Here is a 19,857-nt window from a genome sequence, read left to right on the forward strand (position 1 = left end):
GTGTTAGAGAGCTGGTTTCTAGTCAAAACATTTCTGCACACAGTGAACAAATGTTTTTGAAATATCTTTTTATCCTGTAACAAGTGGGACACCCATTGAAATCTCAACAAGATGAACAAGGTGCAGACTGCACAAATACATTTTCTGTAAAACAATAAAAAATGAAATAAAATAATAATAATAATAATAATAATAATTGTTCTAATTCTAAGTATAAAACATTTTGGAGAAAGAAAAATAATCAGACAATCCTAAACAAGATAACAATATTAAAAAATATAGATTAAAACGTAATAATAACTTCACTGTAGCAAAATCACTTGTAAAATGGCGGTTCCTTTTAAGAAATGATCATGAAATTTTGGATCTCCTTGCATTGTTGGAGCCAAAATCATCTATAATGTCATATGAAATGTTGCTTCCACCCTCATACCGACAATGACCAGTCCATTCAGCAAATGGAGGACAGCAGGTATATTTTAATCAGCTTTAGCTTTGAAAAACAATTTCTCAGCTGATGCCATGTTCCCAGGCAATGTGCACGACTGGTACACCCAAATGTGTGTTTCAGTAGCAGCTGTTCGAACCTAATTACACACAATTAACGTAAACTATGTTTTTTTGTGGAGTAACATTAAGTCAATTTACTGCGCGTCAATATCGGGGCCCCCTAGTGGCCGCGGGGCCCTAAGCAATCGCTTAATCTGCTTAATGGTCCGGCTCTGTCCACTTGTTGCTATTCGCTACCGTCCACTTTAGTTCATTTGGGAAGTTGACTGACTTCTGCGCTTCTATTTGCAGAATTTTCTGACGAAGCAAAGGTCATTGAGCTGTCGCCTTTCTAGCTGCTGTTGCGTTCTAGTTCTAAATCAAATATGGTTAGTTCAGATTCCTTTTTCAAAAGAACGTTCAGATTATTATTTATTTATTATTATTTTTTTTTTGTGAAAAAATAAATAAAAAATAACGGCCCCAGTACCACCAGATTTGATTGTACCAGAGAGTGAGAGGCATATTTCAACAGAGAGTAAACCATTCCAGCCTCATTTCTTTTCTTTTTTTTGTCTTTTAGGGAACGGATTTCCTGTGAAAGGATTTCACTTCGTCCACAATCTGATAGCGTTTCATGAAATTCTATGAACAGTTAGAGCTCCTACAAAAACACCAACAAACAAAACAACAAACACCCAAACAAACAAACAAATAAAAAACATCCCGTGTTCTCTTTTATTTAGTTAGTTTAACTAAAAGTTTTTTTTAAAAAAAAAATCGGTCTCCTCTGTAAACAGGTCAACTGCTTGAGCCAGTCCTCCCTCGGTTTTATGTCAGCACTAATTAAGCCATATATGGTCATGTGCACGGTGAGGACCACCACGCCCAGAACAGCTCTGCGTTCCACGGGCTTGCTGTGGCGTGTGGTCGTCCTGCCTCGCGCTGCCAGGAAGTTCAGGAACTCGGTCACCGCCCCGGCCTCCCCCCTCCTCGTCTCCTCCATTGTTGAGCAATATAGCCTCTGTCTCATCGAAACGGTCTTAACCGAAACCCCCCACTCCTAACTTTTTCCAAAGGTTTGTCAACATTTTGACCCGCTCAGTCGAGAGGAAGGATCTAACTTGTCGGCAGGCGAGCGCAACTAAACGGAGCCTTGAAGGTGAGGGGAAACTTTTAACGGGGAAGAATTCCATACTTCCCATTCCTCCATTTTGAACTTTTCAAACTCCAGTTCATCTAGCTGACTGTTATCCCACACTTCACGGCGCGTCGTCTCCTGTTTATTTCACCGTGGATATTCGAACTATTCTTAAGTACAATCATTTCTGCCTGACACCTTTTTATAACCTAGATATTTATTTTTTCCTAACTGAGCAGTAAGGCTAGAGGAAAAAACGGCTAACATGTTTGTCAGTCGGCTAGCATTAGCAGTAGTCGGTGTTTGGAAGGCTGAGGTGATGTTAGCAGGTAGTAGCGTCTGTACGTCTAGCCAAGTTGGCACAAATGAAGAAGTGTTTGCCGAGATTTTTTTTTTACTTCCCCATTTGTCTTTACTGTAATACCCGTGTTACTTTCATACTGTAAAGTTGCCTATATTTAACCGGGTACAACAAAACAATACTACTTCCAGTTGCTCGGGACAACAGGTGTAACCTGAGGAGCTTAAAGCAGCAGCAGCAGCCAACGCTAGCCACCGAGCTGACCCACAGTAACACCTTCTTACTGGCGTCTAGTGTATTTTGGAAACTCTTTTGTTTCTCAATATATAACGTGAATTTGTTGCGGTGTTTTTAGTTTCACTTTTGAAGAGTTTATGTTTTTTTTAGAGGTGAAATGCCACACCCAAGTGGATCCTGTAAACAGATTTTGAAGCCCTCATGTTTTTCTTTGGAATCAAACACGCCCATGTTTTTTTTTTTTTTTTTTTCAAAATGTAGTTTTCTTTTTTTGGTGAGGTTGTGCATTTTGGAGATCCGGCGTACACAAGCTTGAATCGGTGCTTTTATTTCCTACTTGTTATGATGCAAAGACCACTTCAAAAGTGTTTTTTTTTAACATTTGGTTACAGCGTTTATCATCTTAAAAAGAACATTAGGGATTTAAACGTAACAAGGGGTACAGTATTGCGCTTATGACCGACTGACATTCAAATTTTGGTTACGATTTTGTATTACAGCTCAGAAAATGAAGTCTCTCAGGCTGCATTCACATAACGTTTAATGCATATTAAACTCCCTCTCAAGGTGGGTCCAATGCTTAAATAGGGCTGGTACTCCAGCCTGTTCCGTTTGGTTCTATAAAATAACTGGTCTGACATTTCTACAGTCATAAAGCTGGTATGGAGCTGTGCCATCACCTCTGTGAAGATCATAGCATCGCTGTGCCTCTTTCTGCTTTATTTAGTATTTTTTTATTTTTTTTGTACAGCTCACAGAGAGACAGCAAATCATATTAATTTCAGTATTGCTGAGATAATTATTGTTACTGATAGGTTCCAGCGGCACAACACATGAGAGTTGACTCATTGTTTGGAGCAGGATTCGTTAATGCTAAGATGGCTGGTTTCCTTAAGAACCAAGCCCGAAGTGGCATTTAGTGGGACATATTAGCTGTAAGAGCAGCTCAGCCACCTACTTAAATGTACTTACTGTGACAGGTGATGTCAACATAAACGGTTAGATAAAAGACCGTTCATGTAAAACACTCATTTCACCCCGTTTGTCTTTAAATATGGCAGTTTTAATCTGAACCTGTTCAACATGGTGATCATAACAATTTGTTGGTCTCCAGCTCCTAACAAAAAAAAAAAGAAGTCGTCTCTGGGAATTTTTTAAGCAGTGATTCTGATGCTTAAATGCTGCTAGTGCTCACCAAGCATCGTTTCTTCGTTTCCTCCTCCATAGAACTTTGATTCTAGTACTGAAGAGCCAACACTGCCCCAGATTCACATTCAATTTATTTGCCATTTGCAGTATAAAAAAAAAAAAAAAAAAAAAATTTGGAAAGGAGATGGAAGTAGCTCAAGTGCACAATTGAGATTTACAAAGGGACGAAAACCATAGCCACCCAATCTAATACGACGAGAGGGGAGCATACATTAAAATAAAAAATACTAAAACCCTGGTAAATAAAAGAAAGCCAAAAGTTCTTTTAACAGTCACCGTAGTCTTTTTGGACAAGAAGAAAAATCCGCTTTCCTCTGGAGTTAGGGGCAGACTTATTGGGGAACCGTATCCATTCAAAATGTTCTGTCCGCTGCGTTTAAAACACAGGAGACTTGTTTTTTGTTTAGTAGAATTAAAAACCGTACAAACATAGCTCTTCGATAATAAAACGTCGAATAGTAAAATGTGACTGTATCTTCATGTGGGCCTTTTTGAAATGGTCGCAGAATCTAAGTAGGTCGATGTGCAGCGTGTGCTTAGGGCTGATTGTTTACCACTGAATCCATAACCGTTATTTCCGTCTCAGTTCTTTAACACTGTTGGTCAGTATCACCCAGTGATCATAATACATTTCGCTCTAAAAGCTGTGCTCAGCTCTTTTTCTGGAGCTGTTGGTTTTAAGGAGAGATCAGCTGATCAGGAATTGATGCATTCACAAGCATAGCTGGTTGTTTAAATAACATTGGGAAATTATAGCATCTATTTGCAGGGAGAATATAAAATATTGTCGTCCCCCCAAATACTTTATTGTACTGCTGGGCCCTTTGTTGACAATGTAGGCTACGCGCCGGTCATGACATTGTTCCCACATTACAGATGACGACGTTTTAGTTTCACCCTCTCAGCCTGCGGGGGTAGCTGATTGTCCTTGCTTGCCCCATGTTTGATAGTTAGTCAATAGAGTTGCAGTGGGTGTCTGAACAGAAAAAAAATAAAATTAATTGGGCCGCAGTGTAATTGTGTGCATCCTTTTGACAGCGTTGACACTAAAAAGGACCTTTTGATATTTTGAGCACTTTCAGATAAACTCTTTGAGAGCATTCTGAAAATCTGAAAAGATTTTTCACAATAAGAAGCCGCTGTCTAAGACTTTTTATTTCTAACAGCTAGGCACACATCTGAGTTCTCTGACACACAATGGTCTTTTTTTTCCCCAGGTCAGATTGGCTTTTGAAAGGCCTAAAAGAACCGATTATGTCAGCATTTAAAAACCATCCCGATTACTGAAAAGCACGGTCTCTGCTTGACAGAAACAAATGCTTTCCTTGTAATGCTTGTTTATTAAACATATACTGTTGAGGGGGGGGGGGGGTAAACAACCATGCAGTTGCAGACTCCATGGTTGCTTATCTCGTACAACTTTTATTCTTGACTTGTTTTTGCAGCCAGACAATAACTTGACAGTTTTATCTTTGGTTAAATTAGCATGAGCAATATCAAGTACGTGTCTAATCCACATGCTATGAAAATTACACATTTATCATACCATTTTCACTTGTATGTGCTTACCTTGTACACCAAGCTCAGAATATGCTCTTGAGATCCTCAATAATCAATGGGTCGACAGCAGGTAGATGAGTATTCACATAAACTGTATTTTACTCGGCACCCCTGCTAGCATCGGTGTGATTTAATGTCTGGTCGCTTTTCTCATGTAATCTTCCTGTATCTGTGTTTGCATTCTTGCTGCCAGCCGTTGAAGATTACTTATGCAACCTTTCTGTGTTGGGCGACGTGGGAAAGAGGGGGGGAAGAAAAAAAAAACCCTCAGCCTTTCAAACTAAGATTAAATGCTTCTGTTACTGTTACAGCGGGAGGTTGATACGGCTTGACAGTGGAAAGCAAATCTAACATTTCATCAGGACTGGCTTTACAATACAGAGTTGACGTCAGACAAAACTCTGCTCTTTAGCGCACTTAGTCAGCCTCATGAGTTAGGAGTCACAGGGGGAGAAGGAAGTTGCCTTCTGAAGATCAAAAGTAAAATGTTTGGTTTGTTTTCTTCTGATTTTGCTGATAGTATTTTGATAAATATCTCAAATGAAGAGCTATTTTATATACAACATTGATGTTCTCTGACATTGGCTTAAAATATCTTTTCAGGAAGTGAAATTCTTTTTTTTTTTTTGTTTGTTTTTTGGATACCAGAACCTTATTTATTAATTTTTTGTAACATGGTACCTGTTGTTTTCCTTTATTTTAAACCCTGTAGAACCCGGCACGATGACAACCATCAACACGCCCAACATCAACTTCAAATGGGACCCAAAGAGCCTGGAGATCCGTACTCTGGCAGTGGAGAGGCTCCTGGAGCCCCTCGTTACCCAGGTAGTGGACACACGCTTTATGTATTTAAAGTTTATGGAACTAGATTGTGAATCGTAGAACTATGTTGAGTGGATAAGCTTCTTTCTTAATAATAAATGGCATCAGAAAATTAAAATGGTTTGTTGGATAAAACAAATGCAGCATTACATTAGAAAAAATAGACTGTCAAATAGATATGTGATATGTATTTGTTTTAAATGGTTGGTGTTCCTGCACAGGTCACCACTTTGGTCAACTCCAGCAATAAAGGGCCGTCTGGCAAGAAGAAGGGACGCTCTAAGAAGGCTCATGTTTTGGCTGCGTCAGTCGAGTCCGCTACCCAGAACTTCCTGGAAAAGGGAGAAAAGATTGCAAAGGAAAGCCAATTCCTTAAGGATGAACTCACTGCTGCAGTGGAGGATGTCCGCAAGCAAGGTACGTTTACAAAGAAATAGACACACTTAAAAGACGCATAGCACATTGTGTGGTTTGTAGACTGTTCACAGGGCCTCTCTAGATTTGATAGAAGATAAATTAATCATAAGTTGTGTATATATCACTTTCCAGGGTTTCCCCCAGAAAACTGGCCAACCCTGGTGGTAGTTGTAGTAATGAACGGGGGTTGTTGGGCAGATCGGGGAGGAATCCCTGCTGGGCGTTGGGTGATGCAGCTCAAAGGACCGATAGTATCCGGTCATCGGGCTGTCTGGGTCCGTCAAGCTAATAACAGCTAGCATTAGCTTATGTTGTCTGGAAGGTTTACTACTAAACAGTCACAGATACAGGAGCTTTTCTCACCTTTTTTACACATCGATTATTTTAACTGCCCCTACTGTATAACATCTTTGGTATCACTTTTACCGGTGGAATAAAAAACACATTTACCAGTAAAATAAGCAACACTAAGCCTGGTAGGAGAGCTTGAAATAATGTTTTGGCCATGGTAAAAAAGTTTTTATTAGGTTTGCAAATGACCCATAAAGACTTCATTAAAGCAAACATAGTTCCTAATGCTTTATGAAAACAAAATAAAACTCTTAACTTATTTTATTGTCTGTATGGGGAAAGATGAACATTTAGATTTAGTATGTTTTTAACAAAAATGCTAGATTTTCAATGGGTTATGTCACAGATTGGCCTTATAAATTTTCAATAGTGTTCCAGGAATTTTATCCCTGATTTTATTAGGCTCAACTGTGCAGCTACAGCCATCAATAGACCAACACCATGAACCTGCTAAAGATGTCTTCATCTGGAGCAGTTGGTCACCGTCTTGGTTCAAGGCTGGCATGTTCACGCTGATGTTGGGACTTGTTGGTATTTGGCTCATAACATTTAAATGGGGTCCCATTTTAATGTGAAATGGCTTCAGTAACTAGGTCTATTGTTTTTATGCAATACAGTTTAATGATCCGTGTTTTGTCGTCCTCCAGAGTAGCTGAGTTTAGCTTGGAGAGCAGCTTCAGAGCTCGCTGAGGGTGTAGAAGACATGATCGTTGGCAGTGTATCTATAATAGTAAAGGAGCATTTAGTTTGGTTAGAAACTATTTGCTGATTATTAAAAAATGGATTGATAGGTACTTTGATCTGGTGTTGGCAACACTAAATGTTTTATTTTGTAATCCTAACACATTTTTATCAACACCAACAATGTTTTCTGGCATATTACTTAGCGCTATTTGACCCATTTCTCACCTAGAGTCTGAGACGCTGAAGTGTTTGATTTTCCTTTTTTTTTTTTTTTTTTTTTTTTTTTTTTTTTTTTTTTATAGGAGTTAAAAAGTCCCGGATTGTTCTTTTTACTTCCCAGTTTGTTAATTGTAACAAACTGTGTTGATGATCAGTGTCAAAAGTTGTTAATCCTCATACTTGGAAACCTTTGCCATCTGGAGGTGGATTTCTATAATGGCAAAGTTGTGCCTGCCTATCAGTTTTAAAAGTCTTTTTCTTTGTTGGATTGAGGAAGAACTAGCACACATACTACCCACCGCTGTTTGTGCTTTTTTAATTAGAAGGCCTCTTTTAGCTGTTGCCACAGAGATCAGTGTAGTGCGGGGCATGAAATGATAAAGCAGCATAAAGGAACGTGGTTTCCAGCTGCCTCTGACTGTAGATTTATTTAAATGTTTGTATCCTCCTGTGTGGGCAGGAGTCCACCCACACAGCTACTACTTCCAATTTAATTTCACGTCTCCAGACAGAAGTCAACCATCAGCTAACCAGGCTGCGAAATAAAGATTTTTCTTGTGATACTGTATTCCATCATCTTGGAAGCGCGCAGGCAAGCCTCATTTGTGTTTCTGACTGAGCATTTGAGCCTTTTGAACCCCGGGAGCTTTAACTCGAGGGTGGGCTGTTATCACCCAGTGACGTGACATTGGTGTCACGCTGTCTTTCCTTTCCCAGATATCCTCTGCTCAAGTTCTGCTCTGTGTTGTCGGGCGGTGGAAGACCTGTCGCTGGAAAGCATGAGCAGCACTCTGTGCCCGGGAATGTTAGTGTAGTTTGGGCGAGCTGTCACTGGGCTGGAATTCACCGCCTGTTGTTTGCTGGTGCCTAGGCCTGGCTGTCAGCGATGCCACGCTGCTCACTGGAGCGTGTTTAGACTGATAATACGGCCATTGACTAGGGTAGCACCACCTTGGATTTGGGAGGCATTTTTCTACCCATTTGTCGCCCACCAGCCGTCTAAAGTGGGTTTATAGCTGATATTGTTGATAGAAGATTGGATGACTGTTAATATAATTGTGTATTAGCTGTCTGAACGAGTGCTTTTTGCTCAACCAGTGTCAAGTGTTGGACATTTTTCACAACCTTAACGTTCATATTACATTTGAGTAAAGCTAGGGATGTACGCAAATTAAGCACACATCTATTACGGTGGAAGATTTTCTTTACTCAGCTGTTTCTCCCCACGCGTGTCCTTGCTCTCTCCCTCCTGCCCTTCCCACCTGTCTCTTTGCTGTCCTTCTGTTTGAGAGGCTTATTGTGTGACTTACATTTTAATCATTTCATCATGCACACCGTGGGCTGCGGATGAGTGTTGGATAGATGGAAGTTTATTAAAGAAGCACTGATCACTATCTACCTTCTGAAAATGGCCTTATTGATTTTCTTTGCGGTGGGGGGGGGGGATAACAGCCTAAGGGGGCTGACTCTGCTTTGGTGGCCTGCGTTGCCATTCGTTTGAACAAACCTTTTGGAGTTTGAGGTGTCAAGAGTAAAGTGGGTGACTCGATGAGGTTTTGTTTGAAATCCACTTTAGGAATATCTTTGCAAATACAGTTACCTGATCCACTTATGTGCATGTTTTAGTTTGATAAAACAGTTTATCCATGAGTTTTAAGCTATATGCAATGTCGTAGTTGTCAGGCTTTTTCTGCTAATAATTAGCTGGATGTGATTGATTTGTACCTTATACTGAGGTCTGAATCTGTGGATGAGTATAAGAGAGACACAGTTTGGCAGTAAAACTGTTTAAGGATAAAACAAAATTTTCAAATATATGGACGGCTATAAGCCAGTCAGTGGGTTCACGATGGCACAAACACTCCCAGTAATGTGACTTTTTTTGTGTGTGCCTTTTTTTTTTTAGTTAAGGTTTTAGTCTAATAGAGAATAGGGCTGGGCGATGGGGACCAAAAAGGATATCTCAATATTTTTAGACTTAATTGCCGAAATACAATAGTTATCTGTTTTTCTTTTCATAAAGTCAGCAAATGGGCTTAAATCAGAGGCAACCGGACTTTCACTCGGTTCTTTCTGAAAACGTTTCTATACCCAACGCTTGCTGTTGCGATGACCTGGATAACTGAGACTGTGCACAGGCATTTTCATAAAGTCATTATAAAAAGCTCTCGAAGCTCTCGATTTACCGGTCGATCTACGTTCCTACCCTCATCTATGGTCACGAGCTTTGGGTCGTGACCGAAAGAACGAGATCCCGGATACAAGCGGCTGAAATGAGTTTTCTCCGTAGTGTGTCTGGGCTCTCCCTTAGAGATAGGGTGAGGAGCTCAGTCATCCGGGGAGGACTCAGAGTAGAGCCGCTGCTCCTCCACGTCGAGAGGAGCCAGTTGAGGTGGCTCGGGCATCTGGTCAGGATGCCTCCTGGACGCCTCCCTGGTGAGGTGTTCCAGGCACGTCCCACCGGGAGGAGGCCCAGGGGAAGACCCAGGACACGCTGGAGGGACTATGTCTCCCGGCTGGCCTGGGAACGCCTTGGGATTCCTCCTGAGGAGCTGGCCCAAGTGGCTGGGGAGAGGGACGTCTGGGCCTCCCTACTGAAGCTGCTACCCCCGCGACCCGACCCCGGATAAGCGGAAGACAACGGACGGACGGACATTATAAAAAGCCATCTCTGAATTAGTTTTATACCGAATGTCTTACATGCAAATTTTTTAACAAACAGCTGTAGAAAAAAAAGGAGAAACAGGGCATCTTTGATTTGCTGCAACTTTAGCCAGAAAATCATATGTGGACAAGAAAAAACAAAATGCTGAACGATACCACATGCTAAACTCATGGTACAAACTAATGCTATGTTTGACAACATAAAAAAGGTGAGTAAAGTTCCTGGACCTCCAGGACGACATAAGCTAATGCTAACTGTTAAAAATATTAGCTGCCCGATAACAAGGTTCTGTCAATCTGAGCTCCCTGGTCGAGATGAGCTTCCGCCTCGTTCAGTGGTGCAAATTAATGCAGGAAAATGTTGATCAGCTGACGGTTCAGTCGGCTAATAAACAATGAACCAATGAAACCAACTAGTGCACCTCCTCCATTAACTTACTCTGTTTAAAAACATGGGAGGGTAATGTGGACAATGATGATATCGATTATGGTGGAGCCAGACTGAAGATGATGATTGGAGCTGAAAATAGTAACAACCCATAGCAATCTACCATGCTGCTGTCGTTTTTCACTAAATAAAACATAATGCAAAATGACCAGAAAGACAGAAATTGTCCGGGCTGCTGCTAAATACATTTGGATGGACCAGATCCCTGTGTACACTGGGAAAATGTTTTGTATACATCAGATTCATGTTTATTTTAAAGCATTTTAATTTAGTATAGACTGATTCTTTATTTGTCCTTCTGTAGTAAAATGTCATTATATCAACAAGTTGACAGGCAAATGGAAGCAGACACTGGCACACTAAAGAGAAACATTTAAAATAAAATGGTTACATAACTGAATTCAAGGTACAAGGTACTTCCATAAAGGACTTTTACACAATGTTATCTTGTCAAACAAGGAAGTAAATTATGTATTTCTCTAAACAAGGGCTGAATTGTCCCCTACCTATTGGTTTTGCCATAAAGAAGTGTAAGTTAAGTTTTCATATTGTATTTAATCATATTTTTGCTCTTAACCAGAAATAATTATTGAAAATGGCATTTAGTAGTTTTCTTATCATAAAGTTAAACATTTTAGTATTGTGACTCTATTAATGACAGAACCTAAAAATGTATTTCAAAATCCAAATCCATTAAAAGATGACAAAACGGCTGTTGGAAATAGAAAAGATTGAAATATTGCAAACTAAACCAGGGAAAAAGTGACTGTGAGGCAGCCATAAAAGCACTAATGCAGAGGGTCAGAGAAGCCAAAGCAACAATAGCTGGATAGATATAAAATGAGAGGGCTTTTTGCTTTTATGTGTATGTCACATGTTGCAGAAGAGGACGTCTGAGCTAAACCGTGATAGAAATGTATTTCGGTGCTGTAGGTTTCCACAGGACAACAATGGCACTGGGCACGATGATGGAGGTTGTTGGAACAATGCAGCACCTTACCTGGGCTACAGCCCCTATTTGCATCCTCAGCTGGAAACCCAGCAGCCTGCTGCATCCTCTGCTCAAACTGGTTGACACCATGATGCTTATTGGCTGATTTCTAACAGAAGTGGCCGCATGACCACAACCACAACCTCCTGCTTGTTTGCTCATATCTTTTAGCTGATGCTTTGGTGACTTTTGTTCCTGTGATGTGAGTTCAGTCTAAAAAAAAATGTATTGTGAAATCTATTGGTCTCTTTAGAGAGGTTTTTAAAAATGGCGTTGGAGGAAGTGTAAAGAATATAACAGATCTTGTATTTTCTATGGCATGTCAGGACAGGCCTGTGATTCATTTAAACTGGAAGGGGACAGGAAAGGGTGAGACTTTACCAGAAAACAGGAAGTCATGATGACCAAATGAGCACAGCAAGATTCATGTTTAGTGAGTTTAGTTTAGTTTCCCGTTTGAGCTTTTAACCTAGATTTGGAAGAATCACGTTTTTAATTTACCAAGATCATGTTTTTAGTTAAAGTATCAAACTGATTGCAATCAGCTACAATCTGGATCAGTAGGTCAAAGCTAAAAATAAAATAACCCTGGATTGGGAAAAAAAATCAGATATTGAATGTAGTGGGACTATAATTTTAGATTTAAATGTAAATGGGTTTTAATCAGACATATTTGCTTGGATGTAAACATGGTTTGGTAAGGCCTTAGATAAATAGATTTCAATATAATTGTTAATAAAATGTTTAAACATCCAGTTTACAATAGGAGCATTTCTCCACTTTTTTTTAAAGTTCATTTCTGAGGTTTTCTAAAAATGTCTCGCAGTAACTTCTCTGGCCTTGGTAGCAGTGCGTTACAGTGACTTGACTGGTTGAGATGTAACATGTTAAGACTTGTTCAAGAAAATAATAAATATGGACAAAATGGATGACAGATGTTGTGGGTACAGTTATGACTAAGTTTCTCATATTCAGGGACTCCTGTTAGTTCTTTGGCCTGCAGGCTTCTGATTGCTTTGGTAATCTGCAAAACCTGTACAGCAGCACAGGAAGTAGTGGAGCTACTTAAATTAACACATTTAAAATATGTAAAAAAAAAATTCCACTAACCATAAAGAAGGGGAAGTTTTGAAATCAGGTTCTCAGCTGTTTATCTAGTACAGCTATTTTTATTTTAGGGTATTTCACAGGTTGACTAAATGTGCTTACTCAATATGGCCAGTTGGCTGTCTTAAAATGTAATTGATGTAATGTACTTTTCTGGTCTGTTTGTTGGTAATCAGCAATAACATAAACATCCTTATTAGCTGTGACTTTTGTTCGGCGCTAAGGAAAAGTTTGGTTGTTGTTAGTTTGAATTTTCTACACTTTGAAGAATAAACTCAAAACACAAATAAACACTGAGGTTTGGCCTCCCCAGAGCAGTCCTCAGATCGTTGATGAGGCCTAAAGCCTCGCCGTTATTCCACCCACTGCCTCCAGTGCTGTCATCCATGTTTTTATGTCTACTGGCTGACTGCCATTCATGATGCTGACGAGTGTCACCCAGAGAATGATGGACGAGCCGCACGAGTCCGGATGTGCTGGTTCAAAGTGAGGTCGCGTTTTTAAAAATAAGACCGGAGTCTGATTCAGGTCTAAACTAGAAAATAAACCACTTTGTTCAATGTGTGTTTCTCACTGTTGTTTAGAAAATACATGAGTCACATGCTCTACAAAGCAAAAAGAAAATGGTGCTCAGGAAATTGATTTGACATTATTCCATGTGTCAAATGATGACTAACTTTTGACTATTTTAGTTATCAATTGAAGGTTTATTTAAAGAAGAAAAGTCTTAGTGTAACCCAATAATGTCAAGACCAGGTGATCTGTTCTGAGTACTTAGTGTTTCAACAATACTACAATATTAAGAGGAACTTAGGGAAAGCTCTGAAGTCTCATACTGAGCCAGAAAATACAAATTTAAGGTGAGAACCTTTTTTATTTATCTTAAAGGTAGAGTTGACGATTTTTTCCGGATGTTTCCCCAAGTCCCTTTTTGATTAACTGTGCAAGACAGCCTTACCAGCTCTTCCACTACTCAGGGGGATCGCGTGAAAAAAATCTCACAAAATCCACTCTGGTCTTATTTCTTTCTACTGAGGCCTTCCTCTTCTCATAAACATGAACGCGTCAGAATGATGGCATTTGGGACAACCAATAGATACGGCGATACCCCTGGAACATGAGGGACAGAGGGGGTGAGAGCAGAACCAAACCGCTAACAAATCCCTCCCATTCAGACCGAATAGGAGCAATTTGTTAGTTTTTTACAGGCTAGCAGGTTTCATTACATAATGTATTAACTACTGTTAGGATGGAAGGATGATTTTACCCAGTATAATAAAGTGTTCCTGAACAGGATTACTAACAAAATCTTTATTTAGGCTAAATGTTATCTGATTGAGTTAATCTATCAGATTATTCTAAAACTAAATTATGTAGTGAATTTAACTTAAACCCTTGGAAGAAATGTAATACCATATGTATTTCCTTATTGTTTTAGTAATTAGCAGTGTTTCTATTCATATGGCACACGTATTGTCCCAGATGATGAATTCTTCAAGATGATAAAAGGATAAGCACAATGTAACCAGAATATATATATTTTTTTACTTCTCCCATGTCTTCAGCACACCACCTGTGCAAGAACATTATTCATGCTTATTCTTCCCGCTTCCTCCAGTCCATCTAGAGCTGTACTGCATTACAGAAAAATAAACATGATGTATATCTGTCTCTTTTGTCTCTGGAATACGGCACTGTTGTTTTAAGGCCTTTTATAGGATAAGTTTGCCTTGTCGCTTTCACTGAAGTAAAGGACAGATTTACTGTCTTGTTCATGATTTGAGGCTACAAAGGCAATTTGTGTGCCAAGTCAACTGTGCAGTCCCATCCAATGTGAGCCAACGCACAATGCTGGAAAAACCAGACAGTGAGCCATTGTTGTGGTTTTGACCTCCATTTTTTTTTTTTTTTTCTGTGAGCATATCCATTGGGAAGTAGGAACGCTGTGTGACACGTGCTGACCCTAGCTGAGCAGGAAAGATGCGTCAGGCTACTGCTATTCCTGCACACTCCTGGATCTCTGATGATGACTTTTGACGCAGTAAACATGTTGTGAAGAATGGACTGTGACTGATTTTTAAACATGTCTTGTCCTGTAGATACCGCTGATACTGAGGACAATAAAAGCTGTTTCATACACCGTCAGCTATAATGCACAATACACTTGTTTTGTTACAATTAAAATAAGTACTCAAGACTATAAACACATAACACAATGCAAGACTAACAGTATAATATTTCACACACCACCACCTGAAAGTATGGAGTGAAGACAGTTTGTTGCTACCTTCTCATTTACTCAGGTGAATCGATGCGACAGGCCTCTGGGGAGTTTGCAGAAGACCCCTGCTCTTCCGTGAAGAGGGGCAATATGGTCCGTGCCGCCCGGGCCCTTCTCTCCGCCGTCACACATCTGTTGGTTCTGGCAGACATGTCTGATGTGTATAAACTCCTCCTGCAACTTAAACTGGTAAGGTTATTTAAAATGCATACTTTTTTTTGGTTTTAAGAAAATGTTAACTTCCCCAGTTTTAACCAATAAACTATTTAATTGCACACGTGTTTTTATTGCTGGGATTGACCAGAAAGGACTCTGAATCTAGAGCGTAGTTTCTAAATCCTGGTCCTAGTTTGTCATCAACTCACCTAAAAGTTTTAGATATGGCTGTGCTCCAGCACTTAACTCAAATGGTGGCTGTAATTGCACCCCTTATCCTCCTAACTAAGCAAAATAAATCTTGTGAAGTGGCTGAAATGGCTTACTAGTTCGTAAAAAAGGAAAATAAACTGCTTTCAGCATTTATTTTAGGATGGTGTAAATAAGATCTACCGTTTTTTCGGGCTACAAAGCGCACTTAAAATCTTTAAATTTTCTCAAATTTTACTCGCGCCTTATAATCTGGTGATTACCGTATTTGTGCTTTTGTGGTACAATGCGCTCAAAAATCGACACTCCAGTGTATAATGTAGCTCAGTGGTGTCACTACCTGATCGGCCCAGTAACAGGACCCCTGAGCAGTCTACAGGACTGCCTGACTGTAATGTCAGGCAGTCACTAGAAATGCATTCATGTAAGGCAGCCTGTGCCCGGACTGCTCAGTGACTAAATATAAAGAGTTATACATTTATCTTTCATTCTACGAATTAATAAACAACCTTGTTTTCTAAATGAAATGGAGTGTTATTTGGAACGTCAGTCTGATAAAACTATAGTTAATCTTCAGTCAAAGTTGGTTTGTGTAAAAGCTGTGAAATCTATTTGCCCTCACTCTAAGGTCCTGTCTCTGCTAACAGGGATACTTTAAAATTTGTTACTTCTAATGTGTTTGAACCTGTTCACAGGCAAACCAAGTTTTGCTTGATCCAAGAAAGATTTCAGAAATCGTGCTCCAATGGTTTTTTTTTTCTTCTTCTTTCTTCGAAATATTCAGAAAACAATGTTATTTTTGTATACAAGCTCCTTGCACACTTGCTATTGCTCATCCCCTTCAAGTTCAAGACATATGGCTAAAAGGAAATAAGATGTCAAATGTTTTTTTTTTCTTCTGCCAAACCTCTGACCCTCTACGGCTTAACCACGCCTAGGATCTTCACTTAGATTGTGGCATTCTTGCCTCCTGCTGCCATTTTTGACTGGAATCCCATGAGCTATGAAGATGCCGATTTCTTTTTTCAAAAACAAAGGAAAAATGTGTTTAAAAATCTAGCTGTGGAGCCCTGGTGTGAAATCAGACACCCTAATAGACAATTTAAACTGTACTTCCCTGTGAAATGTCATACTTCACACCACTGGTGTTCTGTGATTCTCTGGATCTTACTTTAAAACTGATGTGTCGTTTTGCTGCTTCTCTGAATGCATTCACGCAGCAGAGCGTTGCAGAAGAGCAGCTCGATGGGGGGGCTGTTTGTCAAGTAATGACAGCTAGCTTTAGCTTACCAGGAGGTTTATTATTTCACTGATGCACGTTCAGGAGCTTTACTGACCTTTCTATGTTGCTCTCAGACTTCGGTGTCATACTGACCTTCAAATTTCAGGGTGATTCCTAAAACTTGCCATTTAACGGCCCGTTATTTGGGTTAAAATGCAGCTTTGTAAACATCTGCATTTTGACAATGAGATTTTTTTTTAAGATGTAAAATGTCTCGCATAGTTTAAATATACTGCCTTATTGTTTGTAACTTACTAATTCATTATTTTTTTTTTTTTCAATTGTGGCTCAGGTGGAGGAAAACCTGTTGAAGGTGCGTAATGCAGGAACAGAGCAGGAACTGGGAATCCAGTACAAGGCCCTGAAACCAGAGGTGGACAAGCTGAACATGATGGCTGCCAAGAGACAGCAGGTAACGTTAAGCAGCCAAGAGTTTAATGAACAGACCGGCCAGGGTTTAATTTAGTTGTTGTGTAGCCTAATGGTTATTAACTAGCATATTAAATGCTATTTTCAAATAAACACAAACAGTAGCTTATCATTCAGCCTGTGTCCTATTCTTCTCATTACCGGTTCTAGTAAAAGCAATAAAAGTTAAATCGGCTAATCTAAATTAATATACTTTTTATGTACTTGTTCAACAACACCATGATAAACATAAATTATTTAAATGATCCAACATATGCTATAGTTGCATGATGTTAAGCAAGCAACATTTAATCATGCTTAGAAGTGGAAGATTATACCAGGATCTGTTTGTACCATTTTACAAGCTTTATTCATAAATGCTGATTTAGAGGAGAACAATATGTTCTTCTCTAAATCACTTTTTAATATGAATACCTTAGGAGATTTTGATTGTCAGAAAAATTAAGACACTAATGAATATATTTTTCCTTTAGATTACTTTAAAGATTATATATTCAAAAAACTAATTCAGGAATTTAAAAAATATTTTTCAACTCTTAATATCTTCTTCTACAAATGTGTATATGTATCTATAAAATGTATATGAATATGCACCAAAATCACACACAAAAAAAAGAAAAGACAGTTTTTAATGCAAGGGGAGACTACAAGAAGTAATGGAGCCTAGCAGTGATTGGTAGCTGAGGGTGGTGAGGAACTAATTTTCAGCGTGCAAGCTCTTCCTTTGTTTAATATTAATCATCTGCCTCCTTTTCCTATGACTGTAGAATCTCAATACAGTGCTACAGTCTGAATAGCAACACATTAAATTGCAAAGGCACTTTATAATGGCCTGATTATGACTGTTGTATTACCACAGGGGACAGAAATAAATCTGGGTCATTTATAACAACTCTTAGTGTCTCCATCAGGGCATGACAGGCCCATTTTAAACTGAAACTACATCATCCCTGTAAGTATTCCAGCGTTCACTTTAACCTCAGTTTCCTCCTTTTTCATTTCACCCTCCTAGGAGCTAAAGGACGTCCATCACAAGGACCAAATGGCTGCAGCACGGGGGGTGCTGCAAAGGAATGTCCCTATGCTGTACACGGCATCCTGTGCCTGCCTGCAGCATCCTGACGTGGCAGCCTACAAGGCTAACCGTGACCTGATCTACAAGCAGCTGCAGCATGCCGTTTCTGGAATCTCCAACGCCGCCCAGGCCGCTTCCACTGAAGACTCAGCCCTGACCCAGCCAGGAGGCGCTGGAGAGCTCGCTTTTGCCCTCAACGATTTTGATGTAAGTCAAATGAGTGATTTACAAGTCACGGTCTGTTTGCCTGTGAAGTGTGTGTTTGCTGCTGTTCGTCAAAATTCTTCTAATTTCCCTGCTTAAAAAATTATAAGATATATATATAAATATATAGATATATATATATAATATATATATATATATATATATATAGATATATATATATATATATTATTATATAAAAAAAATAAACGTTTTGGATTGAGACATTTCAAAAGAGCTAACTGAATTATGAAGCGACCAAAACCCATAAGGGGCTTGAACTCGAGGTGGAAATTGGGACAGGATGAGCAGACAATGTGGGACATGGCTTTGGGGTAAAGTGAGTCTGCTCTTGAGTCATTTCGTAATTTTGTTCCGTTTCAACTCAGTGAGACTTATTCTGCCATTATTTTCATGTAGAGACATAAACTGAAATATACTTGCAAATCATTAAATAACATACCCTTGCATAAACAATAATAAAACCCTTGTTTTTTCGCTCGAGTTGCCCTGCTTATTTAGGATAAAAGTAGGAACTGAATTATGCACACTGTCCTTTTTTACAAAAACATCCCTGATATAAGATTACAGAACCAGATTTAATAAGTGTATGAAACACGTGACCAACTACTCATAATATTGACATGAAACAAAACATCAAGGTAACTGATGGCTTTAAAATGGAGCTAATCAACCTGATGCTGCCTAGAGAGATAAATACAAAGATGATTGGATTGTCTTTGGCTCACACCTCTGTCATGCAGAGCATATGATTATTTACAGAAGGTAAATGGGTTTACAGAAGGAAACTTGTTTTCATTGTCTTTTGTTCAAGTCAAATAACTGATCTGACATTATTCATATATTTAGTTATTTGACAGGCAACATGATCTAATGTTCTGTGTTGGTATTTTGATAGAAGTGCATTCACAGCTGTCTACTTGATTTATTTATTTTTGTCCTCTAAATTTCTTCTTTTTTTTTTTTTTCAATAAAAAAAAACCTTCTCACAGACGGTAGTAAAGTACAAGTTTTAAACTTGCATCTGTTACATTTGTATAAAAAGTGTAACAGATGCAGCATTAATACCCTTTGTGAAAAACTTTGTATTTTATCTACATTCAATAAGATAAAAAATTAAAACAGGGAAACGCATTAGTGCCTCTCTACATTTAATGCATCTATCAGAGCTCTATTTTTGTAAAGCCTTGAGCTGCTGATGCTGATTTTAGATGGTTCTGATTTCTTTGTGATAAAAGATTTAACTAATGTCCTTAAACAGACACGTTCAATTCATACTTTATTAATCCTAAAGGGAAATTAAATGCTGCCGTAAATCACATTGTAGAGGCTTCTTCAACATGTAAATTGTCCTATCTTGGTTACTTGCTGATATCTTTGTGCCTTGATTTAGGAGTTCATATTTTAAGATGGCTTTTGCGTTCTGTATAAGCAATACACACAATAAGCTTGGCTAGTGGGTATTTTCTCAAAAATCCTTACTGTAATGAATTTTCCAAATGGCTAAGATTTCTAAATCCAGCATGTTCCATGACAGAGGTTAAATGCTCAATAGGGAA

The 19,857-nt window shown here is 39.0% G+C and overlaps 1 protein-coding gene across 1 annotated transcript in view; it reads left to right on the forward strand.

Moving 5' to 3' along the window:
- The first annotated feature begins 1,376 nt into the window (after positions 1 to 1,376).
- The window catches only part of ctnna1 (catenin (cadherin-associated protein), alpha 1), an 83,961-nt gene continuing 65,480 nt past the window's right edge, over positions 1,377 to 19,857 (forward strand). Inside the window, exons 1-6 of the mRNA XM_012867916.3 lie at positions 1,377 to 1,651; positions 5,650 to 5,765; positions 5,984 to 6,179; positions 14,947 to 15,113; positions 16,865 to 16,984; positions 18,014 to 18,283. Of these exons, the coding sequence (XP_012723370.1) occupies positions 5,661 to 5,765; positions 5,984 to 6,179; positions 14,947 to 15,113; positions 16,865 to 16,984; positions 18,014 to 18,283 (858 nt within the window). The 5' untranslated portion in view covers positions 1,377 to 1,651; positions 5,650 to 5,660. The remainder of the gene's footprint in view (positions 1,652 to 5,649; positions 5,766 to 5,983; positions 6,180 to 14,946; positions 15,114 to 16,864; positions 16,985 to 18,013; positions 18,284 to 19,857) is intronic.

This window comes from Fundulus heteroclitus, chromosome 23 (genome assembly GCF_011125445.2).
Source record: "Fundulus heteroclitus isolate FHET01 chromosome 23, MU-UCD_Fhet_4.1, whole genome shotgun sequence".
Taxonomy (NCBI): Eukaryota; Metazoa; Chordata; class Actinopteri; order Cyprinodontiformes; family Fundulidae; genus Fundulus; species Fundulus heteroclitus.